The 18458-nt window shown below is 44.6% G+C and overlaps 2 protein-coding genes across 4 annotated transcripts in view; both read right to left on the bottom strand.

Annotated features, from left to right (window-relative positions):
* Window positions 1-2980, bottom strand: part of SIK2 (salt inducible kinase 2) — a 48484-nt gene extending 45504 nt beyond the window's left edge. For both annotated transcript variants that reach the window (XM_082777806.1, XM_082777807.1), the window contains exon 1: window positions 2769-2980. In XM_082777806.1, the coding sequence (XP_082633932.1) occupies window positions 2769-2939 (171 nt within the window). In that variant the 5' untranslated portion in view covers window positions 2940-2980. The remainder of the gene's footprint in view (window positions 1-2768) is intronic.
* Window positions 2981-7676: 4696 nt separating this feature from the next.
* On the bottom strand, window positions 7677-17147 carry LAYN (layilin). Of its 2 annotated transcripts, XM_082777848.1 has the most exons (7): window positions 17033-17147; window positions 14672-14969; window positions 13211-13368; window positions 12896-12934; window positions 12448-12531; window positions 11619-11721; window positions 7677-10991 (listed from the first exon to the last, which is right to left on the bottom strand). In XM_082777848.1, exons 1-7 carry the CDS (start codon window positions 17097-17099, stop codon window positions 10637-10639), a joined length of 1104 nt encoding a protein of 367 aa, XP_082633974.1. In that variant the 5' UTR covers window positions 17100-17147; the 3' UTR covers window positions 7677-10636. The 2 variants fall into 2 exon arrangements, with proteins under 2 accessions (XP_082633974.1, XP_082633975.1); XM_082777849.1 differs by lacking the exon at window positions 12448-12531.
* Between the last annotated feature and the right edge of the window lie 1311 nt (window positions 17148-18458).

Below are 18458 nucleotides of genomic sequence, written 5' to 3'. Positions count from 1 at the left end.
ACGGCTGCAAACAGATCCGCACCCGGAGTCTTTTTTGGCAATAGCTTCATTTTCCCACCGAATTACTCCACTAAGCCAAACCGCTGGCTGCACAGCGCAGGGAGCTGCTCTCTCTACTTTGTCACTCCCTTTTACACGTTCCTCAGCGCAGGCACTCGCACGTAAACCAACCTCCTGTCTCCTACCAGGAGCTGGGATTTCTCAGAGAACAGCATGAATCACCCGTAACGTAACATAGCTAAAAGCATCACTGTGCCCCGCGAGGAACTATCAGTCGGAAGGGTTTAATTTTCATTTGAGAGGCAGCGGCCAGCACTCTCCTGGGGGTGACAAACCCCAGGGGATGTTAAGTGCAGAGCTCAGGGGTGGAAGTGACGTAGTTCTCCCATGCAGATCATTCTCAAAGACTTGCCATCATCTTTCAAGTGCGCTGCTTTTTGCTACCTTCACCTATTGGCAACAGCAAGCAAAAGTCTCTTGCTACCATTCATATTTCACACCTCATCATATTTCACTAGCAGCAAACACAAACCTTCCTCAACTTTATGTTTCCGATCATTTATGTTGTCTTTTCTTAGTCTCTCCTCCTTCCAAGAAAAAAAAAAAAAAAAAAAGTTGCTTATTTGTGCATGTTTCGTTAACAAAAGTTACTCTGAGATCACAGGATTTCTTGGCAACGTGATAAATAAGCATGGCAGGAAAACACGTGTCATTAACTTAAATGGCAACAAACACAAACAGGCAGCAAAGCAAAGGTCACATTCAGCCACGCAGTCCCCTCCGAAGCACCCGGCATGGTCTGTCATTAAGGAGGGTCACTATAAACATGTATTCAATCCCCCCACTTTCGTCAACTTTCACCTTTCTTTCTGTTTGACTATTTAATCATGCAGTTTCATTGTTGCATGAATGTAGGATTCAACCTGCAGTTTTTGAGATTGTATGCACAAAAGACAGGGTAGGAGATGGGGTATCTTTTGCTTCAGGCCTGGTTTCTTTTTATTTTGACCTATGTTTTGCTTAGATTTCCCATAAAGAGGATGGATTCTTTACACACTGCCTAAATTATGATCTTTCAAGATAGTAAATGCCATCTTTTCTTTTAATCTGACAGTTACTGGCTAGTCAGAGTTATGTAAAAAAACAAGCAAATATATTTTCATATGTCAAAGCCACCTAAACACGGTTTCCAAGTACCTACAGTAAAAAGGCCAAGCAACAAACAGGCTTGGGATTCGGGCAGTTCAAACAGGAACATTCAGGAGGACCTCAGACAGTGGAAGAGCTTCTTTTAAGGACTCTCTGAGCAAGTCTCAGAGCAGCACACTGCAGATCTTCCTGCAGTACAGACCTGAGGGTGAGTTCGTGCCAGAACCTAAGCAGCTGCATATTATTCCACTGGAACTTTAATAGAGGCTGTCCTACTCTGCACACAGATGAACTGAAAAGTTAGCAACTCAAGAAACATAAACTACAGCTTAGAACAAGCCTGGAATAAGAACAGTCTTCCACCAAAAACAGCATTAGCAGGACTTGTACTTTCCTACGTGTGCAGTCAGCTAACACTAAATTAAGTGAGGTTGGCCCAACCTTGAAGCACTTATTTGAAGTAGTTCTTGGCTGGAATAAGTTTCCCCTGACATCACCAGAAGTGCTCTTGATAGGGTTCCTCTTCCTCAAAGACCGTGTGAATACTTCCAGCAACTACCTCGGCTAAGCTCCAGGCTTGCACCTCCGGCTGCAGAAAGTCAACGTAGCTGTACTGAGGAACGGAAAGACCTGGATGCAGACCCCTAACACGGGCAAACCTGCTGTGAAAACGGTGCAGAAAAAGCCGCAGACCAGAGCCCTGGCTCCTCAATAAAGGAAAGCTGGTTGACAACACTCAAGCTCGCACTGATCGGGATGCACGGGAATTTAGTGGTCTGTTAAGGTGCAGGTGGGGAAGTCAAACTGGACTGGGGAGCTGCTAATCGCCAACAAGCAGATGTTCTAAAATGACAACTCAGACTCAGGATTGAAGTTTTTATGCCCATCGCACAGCCTGCCCGGGGCCGCAGAGCAAACAGCCACCCCCAGCCTGCAAGCCAAGCCCTTGGAAGTTGGGCATGTGGCAGCCAACTCGGCACGGAGCGCCCCAACGCCGCCAGGTCTTTGCTCAACTCCCGAGGAAGGATTTAGGGGCGATTACCGCGGCGTTGGGCAAGCGGAGGAACGAGAAACTCAATATTTGGGATGCGAGGCTCGGCCGCCGCAGCAGGGCGAGAACAACGTGTTTGTTTTTGTTAGAAGTCCAAACCAGGGGCGTTTTTTTATCGCTGTGAGGACCGAGCTTACCACCTCAGCGCCCGGTAACCAGCTGTTTGCGGGTGTTTGCCCATTATTGACCTCAAAAAAACGGCATTTTGGGGTTTTGTTTGCTCCCCAGCCCCTTCCCCACGGTGCAGGGCACTGCGGGCAGCCCTTCCCAGCACAGCACCGGGGCCGGGGGGCGACCCCAGCCGCTGCCCCTCGTGTCCCCCCCGGGCTCCGGGGGTCGCACAACGGCACCGGAGGGGACCGAGCCCCACGGGGGGCACCGAGCCCGGGGGGCACCGAGCCCGGGACCACCCGGAGCCCCCTCCCCAGGCCGCGGGGCTGCAGGCCGCGGGGGATACGGCGGCGACCCGTCCCCGTGGGGCACCGTGAGGGGACCGGGAGCACCGTGAGGGGACCGAGGGGACACCGAGAGGGGCACCGGGGGGACACCGGGGGGGGTCTCCGCTCACCTCGCTGCGCGTGATGCGGTGCCTCGCCAGCTTGACCACGGCGAAGTTGCCTTTGCCCAGCGTGCCCTCGATGTCGTAGAAGCCCACTCGGACTGCCCCGGCCCCGGCCACGGCCCCGCGGGGCAGCGGCAGCAGCGCAGGGGGCGGCCGCCGGGGCTCGGCCATCACCATGCTGGGAGCGGCGGCGGCGGCGGCTCCGGCCCGGCTCCGGCTCCGGCTGCGGCCCCGCGGCCCCGCCCCGCCCGGGCCCGCCCCCCTCAACCCCCGGCCCCGCTCCCGCCCCTCTCGTCACGGCCCGCGTCAGCCCGGGCGCGGCGTCGCCGTGGCAACCGGGACAAAATGGCGCCGGGGGGGGGGGAACGGGAGGGGAAAAGGGGGAATGGGGGAATTTGGCCTCATGTAGTGGCCTTCCTGCAGTGTGCCTCGCCATGGTATCACTGCTGTGTGAAAGCACCGTGGGGTTGCCGCCCCGCTCAGCCCCCACATGAAGCCCTGGTGGGGATTGAGGGGGGTTAGTCAGCCATCCACCCTTCCTGGTGGTGATGGATGGGGACGTGAGCAAGCTCCCAGTAATCAAGCTCCCCATAATCAAGCTCCCCGTAATCCTGCGTGCACCAAGCATGATGCAAGCCCGGGCTGCTTGTGAAACTTCCCTCCTGCTCACCTACCTGACAACGCCTCGTGGCGGTTCCAGAAACCCCAGCCACCAGCCACTCAGTCATGCTAGCACGATGAAGCTCACGATGCTAAAAGTAGCTTTTTTATTCTAAATCCCTACATCGTGCTGCTCTGTACCGCCGAAAGAAGGACAAAATATTGCCTGGTTCCTGTTTGCAGTCACGTATCTATACAAAATCTTACTAGTCAAAAGTTAACTTTATTGCCGCCCGCTCTAATCCATGTAAAACTTGACAACGTTGGCCCAGTATCAATTATAAAATGTTTTTCATTTGCAACAGAAAACTTTGTTTGCAGAAACTTTCTCATGCCACACAGCGTAATGTCATTTCTGGCCCGAAAATTCAGGTTGCAAAAGCATTTCTTCATGCCGCTGCTGGAGGAATGGCAGTCACAAAACCACTCTTTGTCCAGAGCCACTAATGGATTTTGCTGTGCTTCAAAGAAGGTAATTCAAGTGCTCCTCGGAACAAAATATTTTTTTTCTTGGACAAAATAAGAGGAGCACGTCCAGGCAATTATCAACAGCCGACTGACAGCAACTTTAAAGCACATTTGCCCTCTAGTGGCCGCTGCTTCTGCCACATAACACTGCAGCTATGGTGCTCTGCTAAACCCAGATGTCAAAGATCAGAAAATTACCTTTTCCTCACCCAGGTATCGCATTAGAACAAAAGCACTGCAGATGGATAAGCGAAGGAACGCACACTTCACTGCCCAGTAACGTTTTATAGTATGAGGGGAAACAAAACGATAAAGGTCTGAGATAAATCTCCAGGGGGGATTAAGCACATAACCCAACACTACCCTTCAAAGTTAAGTTTAAATTCTCTTAGCTGGTTTATCCTTGGTGTGATTTTAGGAGTGGATTTCAGCAGTGAGAATGAGAGTTTAATAGAATAGATTTAAACAGAGAAGCAGTTTCCTTGTATATCCTACTAAGGCTGTTTCATGGGAGATTTTCCTTTTGTCAGAATTACAGTTGTAAACGCAACTCACATTCTTGCAGACCCAACACTAGCAAGCACTCAATGCCAAAGAAATGATACCACCTATCTGAATTTCTACAGACAGATGCTTTTAATTTCTTGTTTTCCTTTGTGCACAAGGTTACGTGCCTAACAGAGGTTAGAGTGGCCTGTGGTATACGGAAACAAAGCCAGGTTAAGAACCAGCACTGCCATCAATACCTAAAGTGGTGGATTAGATGCATGCATTCTTACTTTCTCCTAATTCCAGTTCAGTCACTGGGTGGCATCACTTCTGGCAGAGTCTGTAACCTTGGGCCACCTTTCCGATCTGTAAAATGGGGATAAGACACAATGCTAAAGTATTCCATTTTCTCTCTAGGGCCAAACTGGTACAAGACATCGTTCATCAGCAATGAAACTCCAGTGTGTTAGAACGCTGAATAACCTCCACAGTGACTCAGTGGAAAAGCCATTTCTTGGTGCTTAAAATAAGCATAAGAATGTTTCACCATCAGTAAGACATGTTCCAGGCAAACAAACTGCTGGGAGAATGTCATGTGCATGTTGAAGAATTTATAAGAAGAGAAATCAGGGAGACAGACTTCTCTGGTAAGTTGCAAGTGCTGAAGTATCCAGCAGCTGATCTTTAAAGTGTTCTTGTTTTGTATGTTAATTTCAGTGTCAATTTTCCTTGGTACCAATAGCGGGCTGTGTAGGGGATTAAGCCACTGACAATAATAAGAGTTGCATTCAAGGAACTGCAGTTTATTACAAGCTGCTTCGTAACAGATTAGGGCAAAATTGTTCCAGATGGGAAAAGTAAAGCTGGCCAGAAAAGTTTATGGCACCATGTAAAGCAGAGAGAAAATTTCTCCCTATGATAACTCAAAAGCTATGCAGTTTCCAAGTACGAAAGCACACTTTCTCAAGAAATTACTATGAATGCATTTCAAAAAGAGACAAATATTACAGTTAACTCAATTTATCAAATTTTAGAGGCACTGGCAAGAGCTAATTTTTGGAGGAATGTTAAGTTTTGCATATCTGTCACTCCCTAGCCATCTCTTTCCACAAGATCTGTTTCGTGGTACAATCTGGCCACAGTTGTGTAAAAAACAATATCCCCAGAGAAACAGCAATGGGACATGGGTATTTCAAAGAATTTCAATTACCCTCATTTCAAAAAGAACTTTTTTTTTTCTCATCACAATCAGCTGTTCTGCACAGAAGATAGATATTTTATTTATTTTTTTTTTTTTACAGTGAATTCAGGTAGGAGGGAAAACACTCATACTTCTGCTTACCTTTCTAATCTCAAAATCAGACAAGATCCCTGAGGTGAGAAAAATAGTGACTGTGATTGGACGCCATGGACGTTAACTTCCAGCGCAACACAATTTAAACAATAAAAACCCTCTGAAATGTAAACTGCGTGCACAAAATAAGGAAAGGACATAAATAGCCTTACTCGGCCCCATTACTAATAAAACACTAATTTGGGTCACTTATGCATGACTTAATACCTACTTAATCTATCTCTGCAGCGAAGTAGTTGGCCTGACTTCAGAGACACTGAGCACATGCAGCTGAGTTTGCCTGACTTCAGTAAGTCAGCAGCTCAAAGACTAGGGCACACATTTAGTTGCCAAAATACGGCTTTACATGTTTACACACCTAAGCTCCAACATCTGGCTTGAGGTTTTTTCTCTCATTTCCTGTTTTTCAATGCCTAAAAGATGCTTAGAGCCTGCCAAAAGGGGGGAGGGGTGGGGAGAGACAAAACACCGAGGCTGCTGGACTAGAAGTGGATACACACTCAATTGCTTAATAAAAAACACTGATCACTGCTTTAGAAAATCTGAAGATTGGTAGCACCCGGCAACTCCCCTCCACCAGGATTTTGCTGCCCAGGAGACATGGTTAACTGGATATCATTTTCAAAACATGCAGAAGACTTTTTTTTTTTTTTTTTTTTTTTTTTAAGAATTATTTCTTTGTTTCAGGGCTTGATGCTGTACCACTGCCCGCTGAAGGAGCAGCTTCAGATTGGCACACACACCGTTACGCTGCAGGTATGCAGGAAAAGTGTTGTGCACAAAACCCTTGCCTATAACATTCAGGAAGTGGGAGAAGCAGTTGTGGCAAATGACCGAAGTATTTCCACGCTTGCAATACACAGCAATAGCACACAGTCCCAAAAATGTCTTCCTGAGTATTTGTATTGGCAGAGCATGCTCACAGCCACGTCCTGCACTCAGTTCTGCTGTTGTTTCAGTCCCGCAGAACACTTTCTGCCAAAGCTTTTGGCACATCTTTGCTTCCTGGTGGCCTGTGCAAATTGGTTTTGCTTCATTTTCCTATTTATTTCCATGCAATGAGGAGCAAACTTTGAGCAAACTCTGTCAAGAGCTAAGATCATTTCAGATGCTTCACTGTTTGTAAGCAAAACCACACTATCAAAGTTGGGAATATTCACCTGCAGAGCAATAGCTGGATAATATTTGTGTTCCTGCTTGGCATGCCTTATTTGCTTGGTCATTCTCCCTCCATTACCTGGTCTCTAATGAAAGAAAACAAAAGACCGATCCAAAACCTGGAGTTCAGAAAGTCCTTCAAATTTCTTGATGTAAAGCAAGACAAAGCAGCTACAATATTCTATGATCTATATGTTCTGAATAGTTTTGGCCTCAGTAACCATTTCATAGCATCAAGACTGCCTCCATCTGCTCCTTTCTTTTAGCTCTGCATTATATTCTTTATGCCCTCAGATGGAACTCACCCAGTAGAAGTCTGGCACCTCACCACATCAGATCTACTGTCTGTCACTGTGTACACAAGGTATCCCAGACAAGGGAAATAGTCTTAATTAAAACATTCAACCAGGAAAAAAAAAGGTTAAAGGAAATCTTTCCTTGCCACACTATTGCAGGCTGTTAAATAGGAGTGTTTGGCTGAGAAATGACCAAGAATTACATGACAATCTTCACAACTGCTTAAGACCCCACTCGGTAACTCTGAACTAAAGATTTAACAGGGCTATAAAGCTTGAAAATTTCCCTAAAATCATAACACTAAGGATAAACTTCAGTGACTAGTAGTTCCTACAGCTGTAAATACTGTGTTCAGAAGTTGTATTCTTGAGATCTATAGACAAAAGTTTTGTTGAAAAGCTGATAATTGCAACCAATACTGAATAGCAGATTTTTATTTATTTTTTTTTTTTAGTCTAGTTAGGTAAATGGGAATTTACTATTTTTATTTAGCTTATGAAAAGGTTGAACATAATCCAACAGAATAAAAACATGAATTGCTACACACAGGGTCAGGTACCAGAACTGTTCAATCAAACCATGTCTTTAATCCAAAGTTTTTAATACCTCATGACTTAGTGCAGACGCGCTTCAAAATTGCTCCACAGATCTGCTGGACAAGAAAAATTAAAATTCTGGCAATTATAAGGCCTTATTACTGTAGTCTCAAAATCAGTTTGGAGTCACTCATTTTCCAATTCCAAGCATTCCTGAAAGCCTGTGAAATGCTGTTATTTTCATTTTCCGCATGGAACCAAGGCACTGGGTGGCTAAGATCAGAGACAGTATAGAACTGAATCCAAGTGGCCCCAAATACATCAGAACGTCCTAACTGCTTTTTCTTCAATGCAGATGTCCAGCTTCCCAGTGTTTGACACGGTTGTGTGACACTCCCACTTCTCTCTCAGTCCAATGGGATACACTCAAATGAAAACACCAGTTAAGAAACATCTCCATTGCTGGAGTAATTGAAAACAGAATAAGCGCAGACAAAGCAAAATGAGCTGCTTTACTCAAAGCTGAACATATTTGCCTTCAGAATATATTAAAGATGTATGAAACAGCTGAGACATCAGAACAGACAGAACAGAAATGTTAATGGCCTAACCTCACAAAGCTTTCTACACACACAGCTATGAGCATGCAAAGATTTCCAGCAAAAATCTGTGCAGCTCTGAATGCAAGCCTCCAAGCATATTCCTGACTTCAGTATTAACAGCTGGACTCAATTCACATAAGAAACTCAGGCTAGTTTTGTACTTAAAAAAAATAATAATAATCCAGAGGCCATACTGCTATCAGTATAGCATGGCCACTGACTTGGCCTCAAAGTCTGCAGAACTTGTACTCCAAATCCCACGCATTCATTTAGCACCTGTGTGTTCAGGTAAGGACAAACCTCTTTAAAAAGCAGAAGAGCAAAACAACACTGTGTTGCCTGTCTATAGCCTGGAGCAACTGGGGAGCAGAGGAATGGACCGTGCCTTTTTGTTTCAGTGAGGCAGTCTTAGTGTATTTTCAGTTTTGCAAGCCTCATACCAACATCAAACATCTTACAGAAAATAGTCCTTTATGCAACTAGTGTGCTCATTTGATACATCTCAATTCCCTTCCCATTCTTTCCAAAAACCTTGAAATTTACACATACTTCCAGCTTCCCACAAGCTAACTTTTACAGTTGCATTCAGCTAAAGAAAGGCCATATCCAGCAGCACATGGGATTTTGCCTTGAATATATTCAGCTCAATACATTGAGTTGAATTTATGTTTTTATCCAAACTCCTCTGCTACTTCACTGCACTGAAAGATGACTTTGCCACAAGAGTTCGCTGCAAGTTCCTATAGAGATTGTTGTAATAAGGCCTTACTTCTGAGACACAAACATTGATCTGACCATGTCTCGTGAACAAAACACGTCAGAAAGACCTCAGCAAAAACAAGTTAATTATGACCCCAGGTTGTCAGCACTGCTTCTGAGCCCCCATTCAGTCTTTCTTCTCGAACATATACTGTGATGCTCTTTACTCCGTGGCATCACAAATTAAAAGCCTGTATGGGAGATGCTGCTGTGTCCTCTTCCTAATGCACTGAAAATGAATCTTTGGAAATTTTTGAACTTTTTTCAGGAAAATTCTCATTGCACCTGAGTTTATATTTAGTTATGACAGCTATACCATCTTATCATTCATTTCTACTCCTTCAAATGTGTGGAAAATACATGTAGATACCTAATTTGGGTTCAAAATAATGCCTTGAAAACTATGTTAAAATACCATTTCTTCTCCCACTTCATGTGGAAATTTCATGAACCATCTCCTCAGTACTTCCCCTTGATACTTTTTTAATCTACATACTGGAATACATTAAGTCCCTGTAAATAGACAAGAGTTTATTATAACTGATTAGCACAATACTGTAGTTTGCCTATCAAAAATACTACTTTTAATCCAGTTTCATGTTCACCTACCTCTTGAAAAACTATTTGTATGGAGACTAACACCAGGATGTCAGTCTTTGGGGAACTCAGTATAGGTCTCAGGCCCAAGGCGGCAAAAAAACCCTCCAATTGGCTATTCCTTTTACAAGAAAGGAACTGCTATTTGTCACTTAGGTCAGATTAGCACATCTCTAGACAGCTAAGTAGACTGCAGTAGTTTACAGTAACAATTTCCAAGACCAGAAAGCTTTGGAGTACTCCACGCTCTTCCTTGAGCTTTGGAGTGAAGTCCCCTGTTGCTTGCTTGGCAATTCCTTTTTCCAGAAAGATTAAGTGAGGGGACAACTTAGCCTTGCACTTACTGAGATTCTTTAAAAACCAACTTAAAGGTGCAAGTAACACAGTTCTGTGCTATGACTCATACACGCTACCTTGGCAGTAAGAACTAGGAGGAAAAGCAGTAGAAACCACAGTACTCCCCTAGTGAAGTGCCTGCCAGGGTCATATGGAAGCCACGCAGCTGGGACAGGCTGGCATAGGAAGAATGACCACCCTGCAACCACAGCAGCTCCCTTTAGGACACCTAGGAAAAAAGCAAGGTGTGCCCAGTGATTGACTTTTGACTTTCAGTGTCTCTGAAGATGTGCGGGTCAGTTTAAATAAATAGGTATTTTGTATTGTTCTTTAATTTCAAGGACATTAATACTTTCTTCTTCGGAGTGCAAGAAGTATCAAGACTGGAGCTACTGCTGGGGCAAAATGGGGGGTTGATGCAGAGCAAGATATATAAATACTTTCCAGTTTGGATCTTTAAAACCCATATTCTTCCAGAGAAAAAGAAGAATACAGGGATGGTGCAAAACCTGCGTACCTCCCATATGCTATCTTTCAAACAAATGCGTGGGGAGGGCAGGTTAACTTGTGTTGACATTCACTTTGTCATCCACATCTCAGGCTCTTTTGTCCATTTCCTTAATATCCATAAATCTCATTCTCCACCCAGGCTGATTCCTTGCTCCTCCCCACACGATCTCCACACAGTTCATAGATATCATTGGTCACAAAGCCACTTTCAGTACTAGCCAACGTCACAAAGCCGCTCGACGTGTTCATTGCCACATCATCATAATCCCTGGAGAGGCTGTCGAGCACCTTCTCTTCTTGTGTGCGGAAGGAAGAGTTCTTAATGTCAGGCCTGGTTCCAGCCAGATCTGCTTCAGATTGCTTCTTGATTACTTTGTAAATCTCCAGATTTGGACTGTTCCTCCTGTGGTTAGAGAGCCAGGCATCTTCCTCTTTGGGGCTTGCTTCCATTTGTTCCCTTCTCCTGAGGGATAGAGAAAAGAGGACAAGTCTAACATGTTCTTTTACAGAGGCAAACAAAACTATACCACACCTCTCTTAAAATAATCTAAAGATGACCCTTCAGGAAAGCTGACATTCAGAGCCTGGACTCAGGATGACATTCGTTACTAGAGTTCCAGGTGTGTGACACACTGAGAGCTCAAGGCTGACACCCCCAACACCACAACCACCATCCCCACCAAAGGGACTATGCACCCAGGGAAAGCAAGAAGAAATTGATCAATATTATTTGCTCCAACCACACACATCCTCCTATTTCTATTAGGTTTTCACTTTTGAAGGGGATCTTCTGATATTTCAGATCTCTTCTTTATTAAAGAAGCTTAAAGCAAAGTGATTTTGAAGGGTTGGCATTTACATTATTCCCTAATTACTATCTGTGAATAGAATAACACTTTTTTTTTTTTTTTTAATTTAAAATGTTATTCATAAGTAACTTGGCCTGGAGAATCCATGCTACTTTTTTTTTTTTTTTTTTGACTGAAAGCAGTCAGCTCCAGAGCATCTGACAGAAGTCTGTAGCTGGCTGTAAAGTTATTGCCAGGACAAGATATCACAGGTTCACTTACTACAGAACAATGTCACTTGCCTCTTTGCAAAAATCCAAAAACAGAAGATGGCTGTAATGACCATCAGGAGAAGCAGCACAGGAATGCTGGGAATGAGGATGTAGGCAAGACTCTGAACAGGTTCTGGGGTAAAAATGAGATTCCAGCTTTTATTCACTTCTAGTTGCATTTCACACACACAGAACTACATAGAAAAATTAAATTATACAAGGCAGCACCATCACACCTCAATGGATTTCTAGTCTTGTTCATAATCTAGCATTTTCTACACCCTTGCAAAGCCAGAAACTCCAATAGACTGATCATCTCGTAACACAGGTTAAAATAAAATAAGCTCAAACCCACATGATGAGAAACTAACCCTTATTCTGTCTCACTGTGACAAGGCAACAGCAGCACAAGTTAGGGATATGCTGTCTTCTGAAAACTTACAAAGCAGAAGTTTCCAGAGACTGGAGTGTTATGATCTGTGAATTTGGAGGGGAAAGTCAGCACGGCAAGAACGAATAGGAAGTTTTTAATAGATAATATTAAGCTTACTAGCAAAATATTAACAATTCTGACCTTCAAGAGTGATTCAATAAATTTAAAGTATTTTTTTCAGACCTTAGGTACTTTGCTGTAGACTGGGAACATTTTGGGAGTGAAAGCAATCATTGAAGGTTTGTACTGGAAGAGAGTTGCAGGAAGGTGTCCCCTTCCCCCTTGAGATGCAGTTGCCTAAATTCAGGCTTCTACATTTAAGGTCAAACACTTCAAACTGAAGTGCTGAGCGTTCGCAGCCACACGTGAGATGTGGGCCTGCAGAGATAGAGAGAGGCCAGGCCAGGTGTTGAATGAGCAGCATACCTTTGGCTTCTTTAACTGTTACATTAGCATCTTGCTTATGGTGTTCTTCTGGGAATAGTGCATTGAAAGGCTCTGTTGTGACATCTGGAAAGAAGCGTCTTAGTTAATATTGCAGGTGTTATTTGCAAGCGCTTAAGAAACATAAAAGATGAGGATGAGAGAGGATGGGAGAGACTGCCAGCTGCCAAGTGTAAGGTCTACTGGTGCCCTTCTGCTGAGCTTTCTGCAGCGTGTCCAGTAGCCCCAGGTACTGCAGCAACAGCAGGACCACGCTTCTGCAGGCTGGGTTACAGAACGGTTGGAGGGACATGCAAACCACAAGGATGCCTCTTGCTCATGGGGCATGCAGTCTGTGAGGGTCCTTGACAATGAACGTTAACGAAGGATTTCTACTCAAAGTTAGTACAGTGTTAAAAAAAAAAGCCCTAAGCAAGTATCTGTAACTGACCTCTTGGAGAGTTCTCAATTGGAGCAGTTGTTGGCTTCTCTAGAAGAAAAAAAAAATAAGTTTCTTGTAGGTTTGAGTGGGGACACGAAGTGCACAGAATATTGTCCAAGCAAGCACCCTTTTTATGTTCTCTCCCTCTTGGGCTCCATTTGAAATCTCAAATATTTTATAAAAATCTCAGAATTCATAAATCACAAGGCAAGTACCTACAGATACTAGATACTGAGATTGTTTTTACATCGATACCGTAATCTCCTCATACCTCCTCTTGGGAACTGGGAGCAGGTTGTTTTTTAAAACAGAATGACTCATTACCAAGAGAATATTTGCAAATGAAGTTATTTTTCATGTTGCATCTGTCGTCATTCCATTGAAACATGTAAGGACCTCCAACACCTGGTGGGGCAGATGGCTGGTGGTACATCACAACACAGATTTCACTCCCACAGGATGGCTCATCTACATACCAGTTCCTAAGAAAACACAACAAACATATCAAGTAAGACCTGAAGTCTCTTTCCATGATACTGCAGAAGCCCTGCGAGGCTGAGGAAAACTCAGAACTTTGACTTTCAGTGCATAAATAATTTTACTTTCTGGCATCAGTGCCCAATGCCTACAAAACTGACATGCAGTTAATAAGAAAATGAAATAGGTAAGACAGAATCTTACCTAAAACTAGGAAACTGCGAACATAAAATGAAGATTTTTTTAAAGATAGGTTGTAAGAAACTTCACCACTGGAAAACTTGGAAGGCCTTTCCACACGGGATGTAGGAAGTAGGCTTCACTATCTAACACTCTATAATATAATCATTACTGAAAAGGCATTTTATGCATCTCTAAGAAGCACTTCTAAGATGATATATCCTGATTTTGATAAATGTTCAATACCCACTAATTTTGGAACAAGCAATATTCTGCATGCCAAGCACTTCTTGGAAGCTGATCCTATAATGTAGAAATACTTCCAGATATGCCAAGTATTCAATCATCATATCCCTGTACTCCCTTTCCTCCCAACACAACCCTACCACCACCCCACTTCCCCCTCTCAAGAAACCTCATCTTCTCTTTGGCTCAGTTATTCAGTTTTATTCAGTTCTGTCCACCGCAACTAACATCTCTTATGGGTTCCCATAGCAGTTAGGTGACAAGTTGCTATAAAATATTTAATAACATTTGGGCTACTTCATTAAATCCATGGTTCAATGACTAAATACAGCATGAAATTCACAATGATTAGTGAACGTTGTATAGGTACGTTAGTTTGTTTTTCCAAGACTAATTACGGGTTTGATAGTAAACATCTACCAGGCAAAATTCTTGAGCCTGAAGTTCACTGTGGAGCTGGCACCTTATTGCCAAGGCTTTCCTCAACCCATCAATATTTAGAGCAGATTCTCGTCTATTTTGATACCACCAAGGCAGACCTTACATTCATGAATTTAAGAGTATCTTTTGTATAGAAAACAGTGACTTATGCTTGAAATTAAATCATAACTTGAGGCTAAACAAATTGGGGTTCAATGATGAACAGACGTGTGCAAGCAGTGAGGACAGCTCCAGCAAATTTGGATTAATTATTGAATCACCAGAGAGCAGTTCATCCTATCCAGGAGATACGACCACTCTTCAGTGACTACAGGAGGAACATACGTGACAGCTGGGACAAAATCACTTGATTCTTTTGAAAGAACCCTTCTTGATTGCTAAAGGCAAGTGACAATCCCTGACCAAGATGCTGCCCAGTCAGTCGCACTCCCTGGTACCTACCGGAACTTGGATGAGCTGCCATCAGACCAGGAATAGAGGTTCTGACAGTCTGTGCTGTTGTCTACCTCTGCCTTTTTCCTTCTAAGCCCTATCCAAAAATCTCCATCAGAAGCCACGAGACTCTCAATAAATTTTTGAATCAATCCTTGCTCCGCTTCTGTTTCAATACTGACTAAGTGTCCACCGTCAGCTCTGCAGTAAAAGTGCGCTTCTTCATAGGTGACCCTGCGTGAAGCATCGTGAAAATAAACCGTTTTGTAGCACGGCCGCTGCGTTCCACCCCGGCAAACTGTCTGTCCTGCAGAAATGGAAAGAAACCCGTTACAGAAATCATACCTACTAATACCGGAAGTGGACACTACTGCTTTTATTTGGTTGAACTTTGCACTTTCTGACTGTTCACATGGAGAATACAACAGAGGTAAAAAGCCTCTTGTATAATTCAAATGACTAATGGTATCTTCAAACTTTTCTTTCTGGATGTAGCAGTTTCGGTAATGCTGCACAACAGTGCTCATGTCCTGCACACCTCAATTTCCCTATGACTTTTCTGCAGTTTGAAGACTCCAGGATTTCCTTACAAAGAAGTAACGTTGTGCCAGAGAGCAAGCTGACCTATGCAGCCTTTTGAAGAGACTTCCTTTACAAGAGTTCAAGAATGCATCTCCCTCTCTACCCTTCCAAAAAGGGGCTTCGAATCATTAAGATTAGAGACCCACTTTTACATGCAGACCTAACAATCATTTAGCTTATGGGGTCTAATAGTTCCATGGAGCGTACTGCAGTGTATCAAGGTGCATTCAGGCAGTCCGATTTGTAGGCAGCACCCTGCTTTGCAATGTTACTGACTGCCCAGTGCCTGTTTCGTACTGTCATACAGCAAGGACACTCATGCATGAAGCAGCACGTCTTATGTTGATTATACGGAAAATAAAGATCAAAGCGAGAAGATACATAATCTAAAAATTATACACTTCTGTTTCTCAACACAAGAGTCCCAATATTTAGGCTACGGAAACAAACAGTTTTGTTTTGCTTAGTAAATATTTATTTTCAAACACACCACAGACACAATCTGCTAACCTCCATGCTTTTACAGAAGAAAACTGTTTAGGGATTACAAGAGAAAAGCAATTTATCATGTACTCAAGAACATGCACAGACAGGTCATTATAAACCCATCCACAGGATTTATGTTGGCTTTTCTTTACTCTGCCACATCCTACCATGGCTACTCTGAGACTGGAACTTCCAACACCTTTCAACGTGGAGCTTTTAAACAGTTAAGTACTCACAGAGTCTGCTAACATCTTATACAGAAATTAAAGCTGGCTGTACTGCAAAAACAGCATTTAAAAATACATCTTTAGGCAGAACCTGTGTTTCTCTTGGTCATTTAACACTCATGCAGGCTTGGTGAAAAAGGCAAGAACCCTTACCTCTTCTGAGGGACGCGTCCACTGCTATTGTGAAAGCCAGGAGGAAAGCAGAGATGGCACATTGTTACTATAAATCTGCAGCAAGCCTCCAGAAATAGTGTCACAAACTACAGTTGGGCTCTTTTCTGATACACAAACACTTTTTTTTTTTCCATTAACTGGCAGAACATCTGTGTTTTATTAGCCAAACTCGCCATTGCTTTCAAATAAGGAAAAAATTCATGCAGTTGATCACTGTCCAGATTTCATTGCTGGTTAACTTTCCAAACACAGATTAGGATACGCAGCCCTAACCAGTGCTAAAAGGGTCCCTCACATTTTCCCCTTACCTCCTCATTGCTAACACGGGACCTGCCTCCATGCCTGCTGGCTCCAGGACTAGGAAAGGCTCAGTTTCATCAAAAGCAAGAGCTCGTGGAAAGAAAAAAAATACATCGCCAGCCTCAGAGCTCACTGCCCCAGAAGTCTTGCTGCAGCCAAGGACAGGGCAGAATTTTAAAAGAATATTTCTAGGTGTGAGTTGCTTTACGTGGGACTAAGGGAGCTTCTCAGTGCTGACAGCGGCCAGGCTTCGGGCATCCCCCAGCACCCCAATCCCACGCTCTGCAGGCAGCTGACACCGCCCGGGGGGGGGACACAGCCCCAAATCCTGCTGGTCACCCCGAGCTGCCATCCCATAAGAGGCGACCGAGCTAAAGACATGACTGCTGAGAGATGAGACGAGTTGGCAGAGGAGCAGTCCCACATCCCAGCGCAGCCTGGACGCAGCGCAAGGAAACCCCCGGGGTGCGGAGCCCTCCCCGGGCAGGACGGGCGGCTCGGGGGGAGGAAAGCTCCGTGCCGGGGAGCACCCACCCGCCCCCTACCCCTTGTTACCCCCTGCCCCTTGTCACCCCTTGCCCCTTGTCGCCCCCAGCCTTACCGCCGGGCAGCCGGGTCCCCGTCGCCCAGCCCAGCGCCGCCAAGCCCAGCGCCGCAGCCGCCAGCATCGCCCCGGCTCCCCGCAGCGCCCGGCCGCGGCTGGAGCAGGGGTGGGATGGGGAGGAGCCTTCTTCTCCTCCTCCTCCTCCTCCTCCTCCTGGGCTCGCAGTTCACCCCTCGCAGCCGCCCGGCCCCCGGCAAGGTGTGCGCGGCGCTGGCACCGCCACCCGCAGTGGGGAAGCGGCAGGAGCTCCCCCTGCAGCCCCTCCGCCGGCTGCTTTTTCAGAAACCGTCTGAAGACCGAAAACGGGAGAAAACTTGGCTTCCAGCAGCGGTGAATAACTGCTGAGCCGGCATTTCCCCCGCCTGGTTCCTGCTGGCGAGGAAACCGGTGCGCGCCTCTTTCCGGCATCCCTGGCTGTCTCCAGCTGAAGTTGTGCTCGGAGCCTTCTGCAGGCTGCGGGAAGGGGGAGAGCAGCAAGGAGACACCAAACAGGAGCTCCAGGGGCTACAGATTCCACTCAGACACTGATGTCAATAATTTAAGAATTTAATCGTTTTATAACAATTCAAACCTATACCAACTCTTCACAATACAGTTGGAGAAACGATTTCTGGAATGAGTACCTTAAACCGAAAAAGGTCCTTCAGAAAGCCATGCAGACATTCCCCTCCAGGTCACCAGGACTCGGAAAGTTCCTGGATATGAACTGAGGCCATAGCTTTGCAGTCTGTCATGCCTCTGAAACAGAGCAATAGTTATCCAGGGCATACTTTTTGCAATTCCAAAATCCTTGGTGATCACAAGCATAGTTTAGTAAATACTTAAGCACTTTAGCAACTTTACAAATAGGAGCAATTCTTCCCCAATTTACATGGAAGAACTGAACAGCTCAACTGTCAGTAGCCTGGGTTTAAGACTGAATTCACGCCTTTACCAGCCAAAGCTTCATCATCTTAAAGCTCTGCCAGTGCATGAGGTCTTTGAAGAATGCTTAGCACAAAGGACATCCTGTTTAGAGAGCTTTTTTCTTGTTTCACAGAAAATAAGCAACGTACTCACAAATAATTAGTGTTCCTCGACACTAAACAAGCTCTTTACAGCTACAGGTATTGGCATAACAAAGCTTAAGCCCCCGGCTCATCATTTTAGAAGTCTATCCTTTTTCTAGCATATATGCATACTAAATTCATTGGAAAACATTTCTGTAATGGCTCTGAAGGAAAACAAACAAACAAACATTGATATATATGCATGACAAGTAGTGGCAGCATTATAAATATTTTTTCTTGAATTAATGGTAAGTATTCTGCCACATGGCATTAGTTTCTTCTAGTCTGTCCCACAGCAAGAGCAGAACTGGTGAACACAGTACCATAGAACCCCGAAGCGATTACCAAAGCCCTCGCTCTTTTCAGCAGGAAAG

This window comes from Aythya marila (assembly GCF_965140915.1).
Source record: "Aythya marila genome assembly, chromosome: 23".
In the NCBI taxonomy this organism is placed as follows: Eukaryota; Metazoa; Chordata; class Aves; order Anseriformes; family Anatidae; genus Aythya; species Aythya marila.
The sequence above is the reverse complement of the archived record's forward strand: the minus strand, read 5'-3'. Positions and strand labels throughout refer to the sequence as shown.

Coding starts and splice junctions, on each gene's coding strand:
- LAYN (XM_082777848.1), bottom strand. CDS start 17,099: ATGCTGGCGGCTGCGGCGCTGGGCTTGGCGGCGCTGGGCTGGGCGACG. Junction 13,369..14,671: donor GGCAGCTCATCCAAGTTCCG/GTAGGTACCAGG, acceptor GTGTTTTCTTAG/GAACTGGTATGTAGATGAGC. Junction 11,722..12,447: donor AACAGTTAAAGAAGCCAAAG/GTATGCTGCTCA, acceptor TTTTTACCCCAG/AACCTGTTCAGAGTCTTGCC.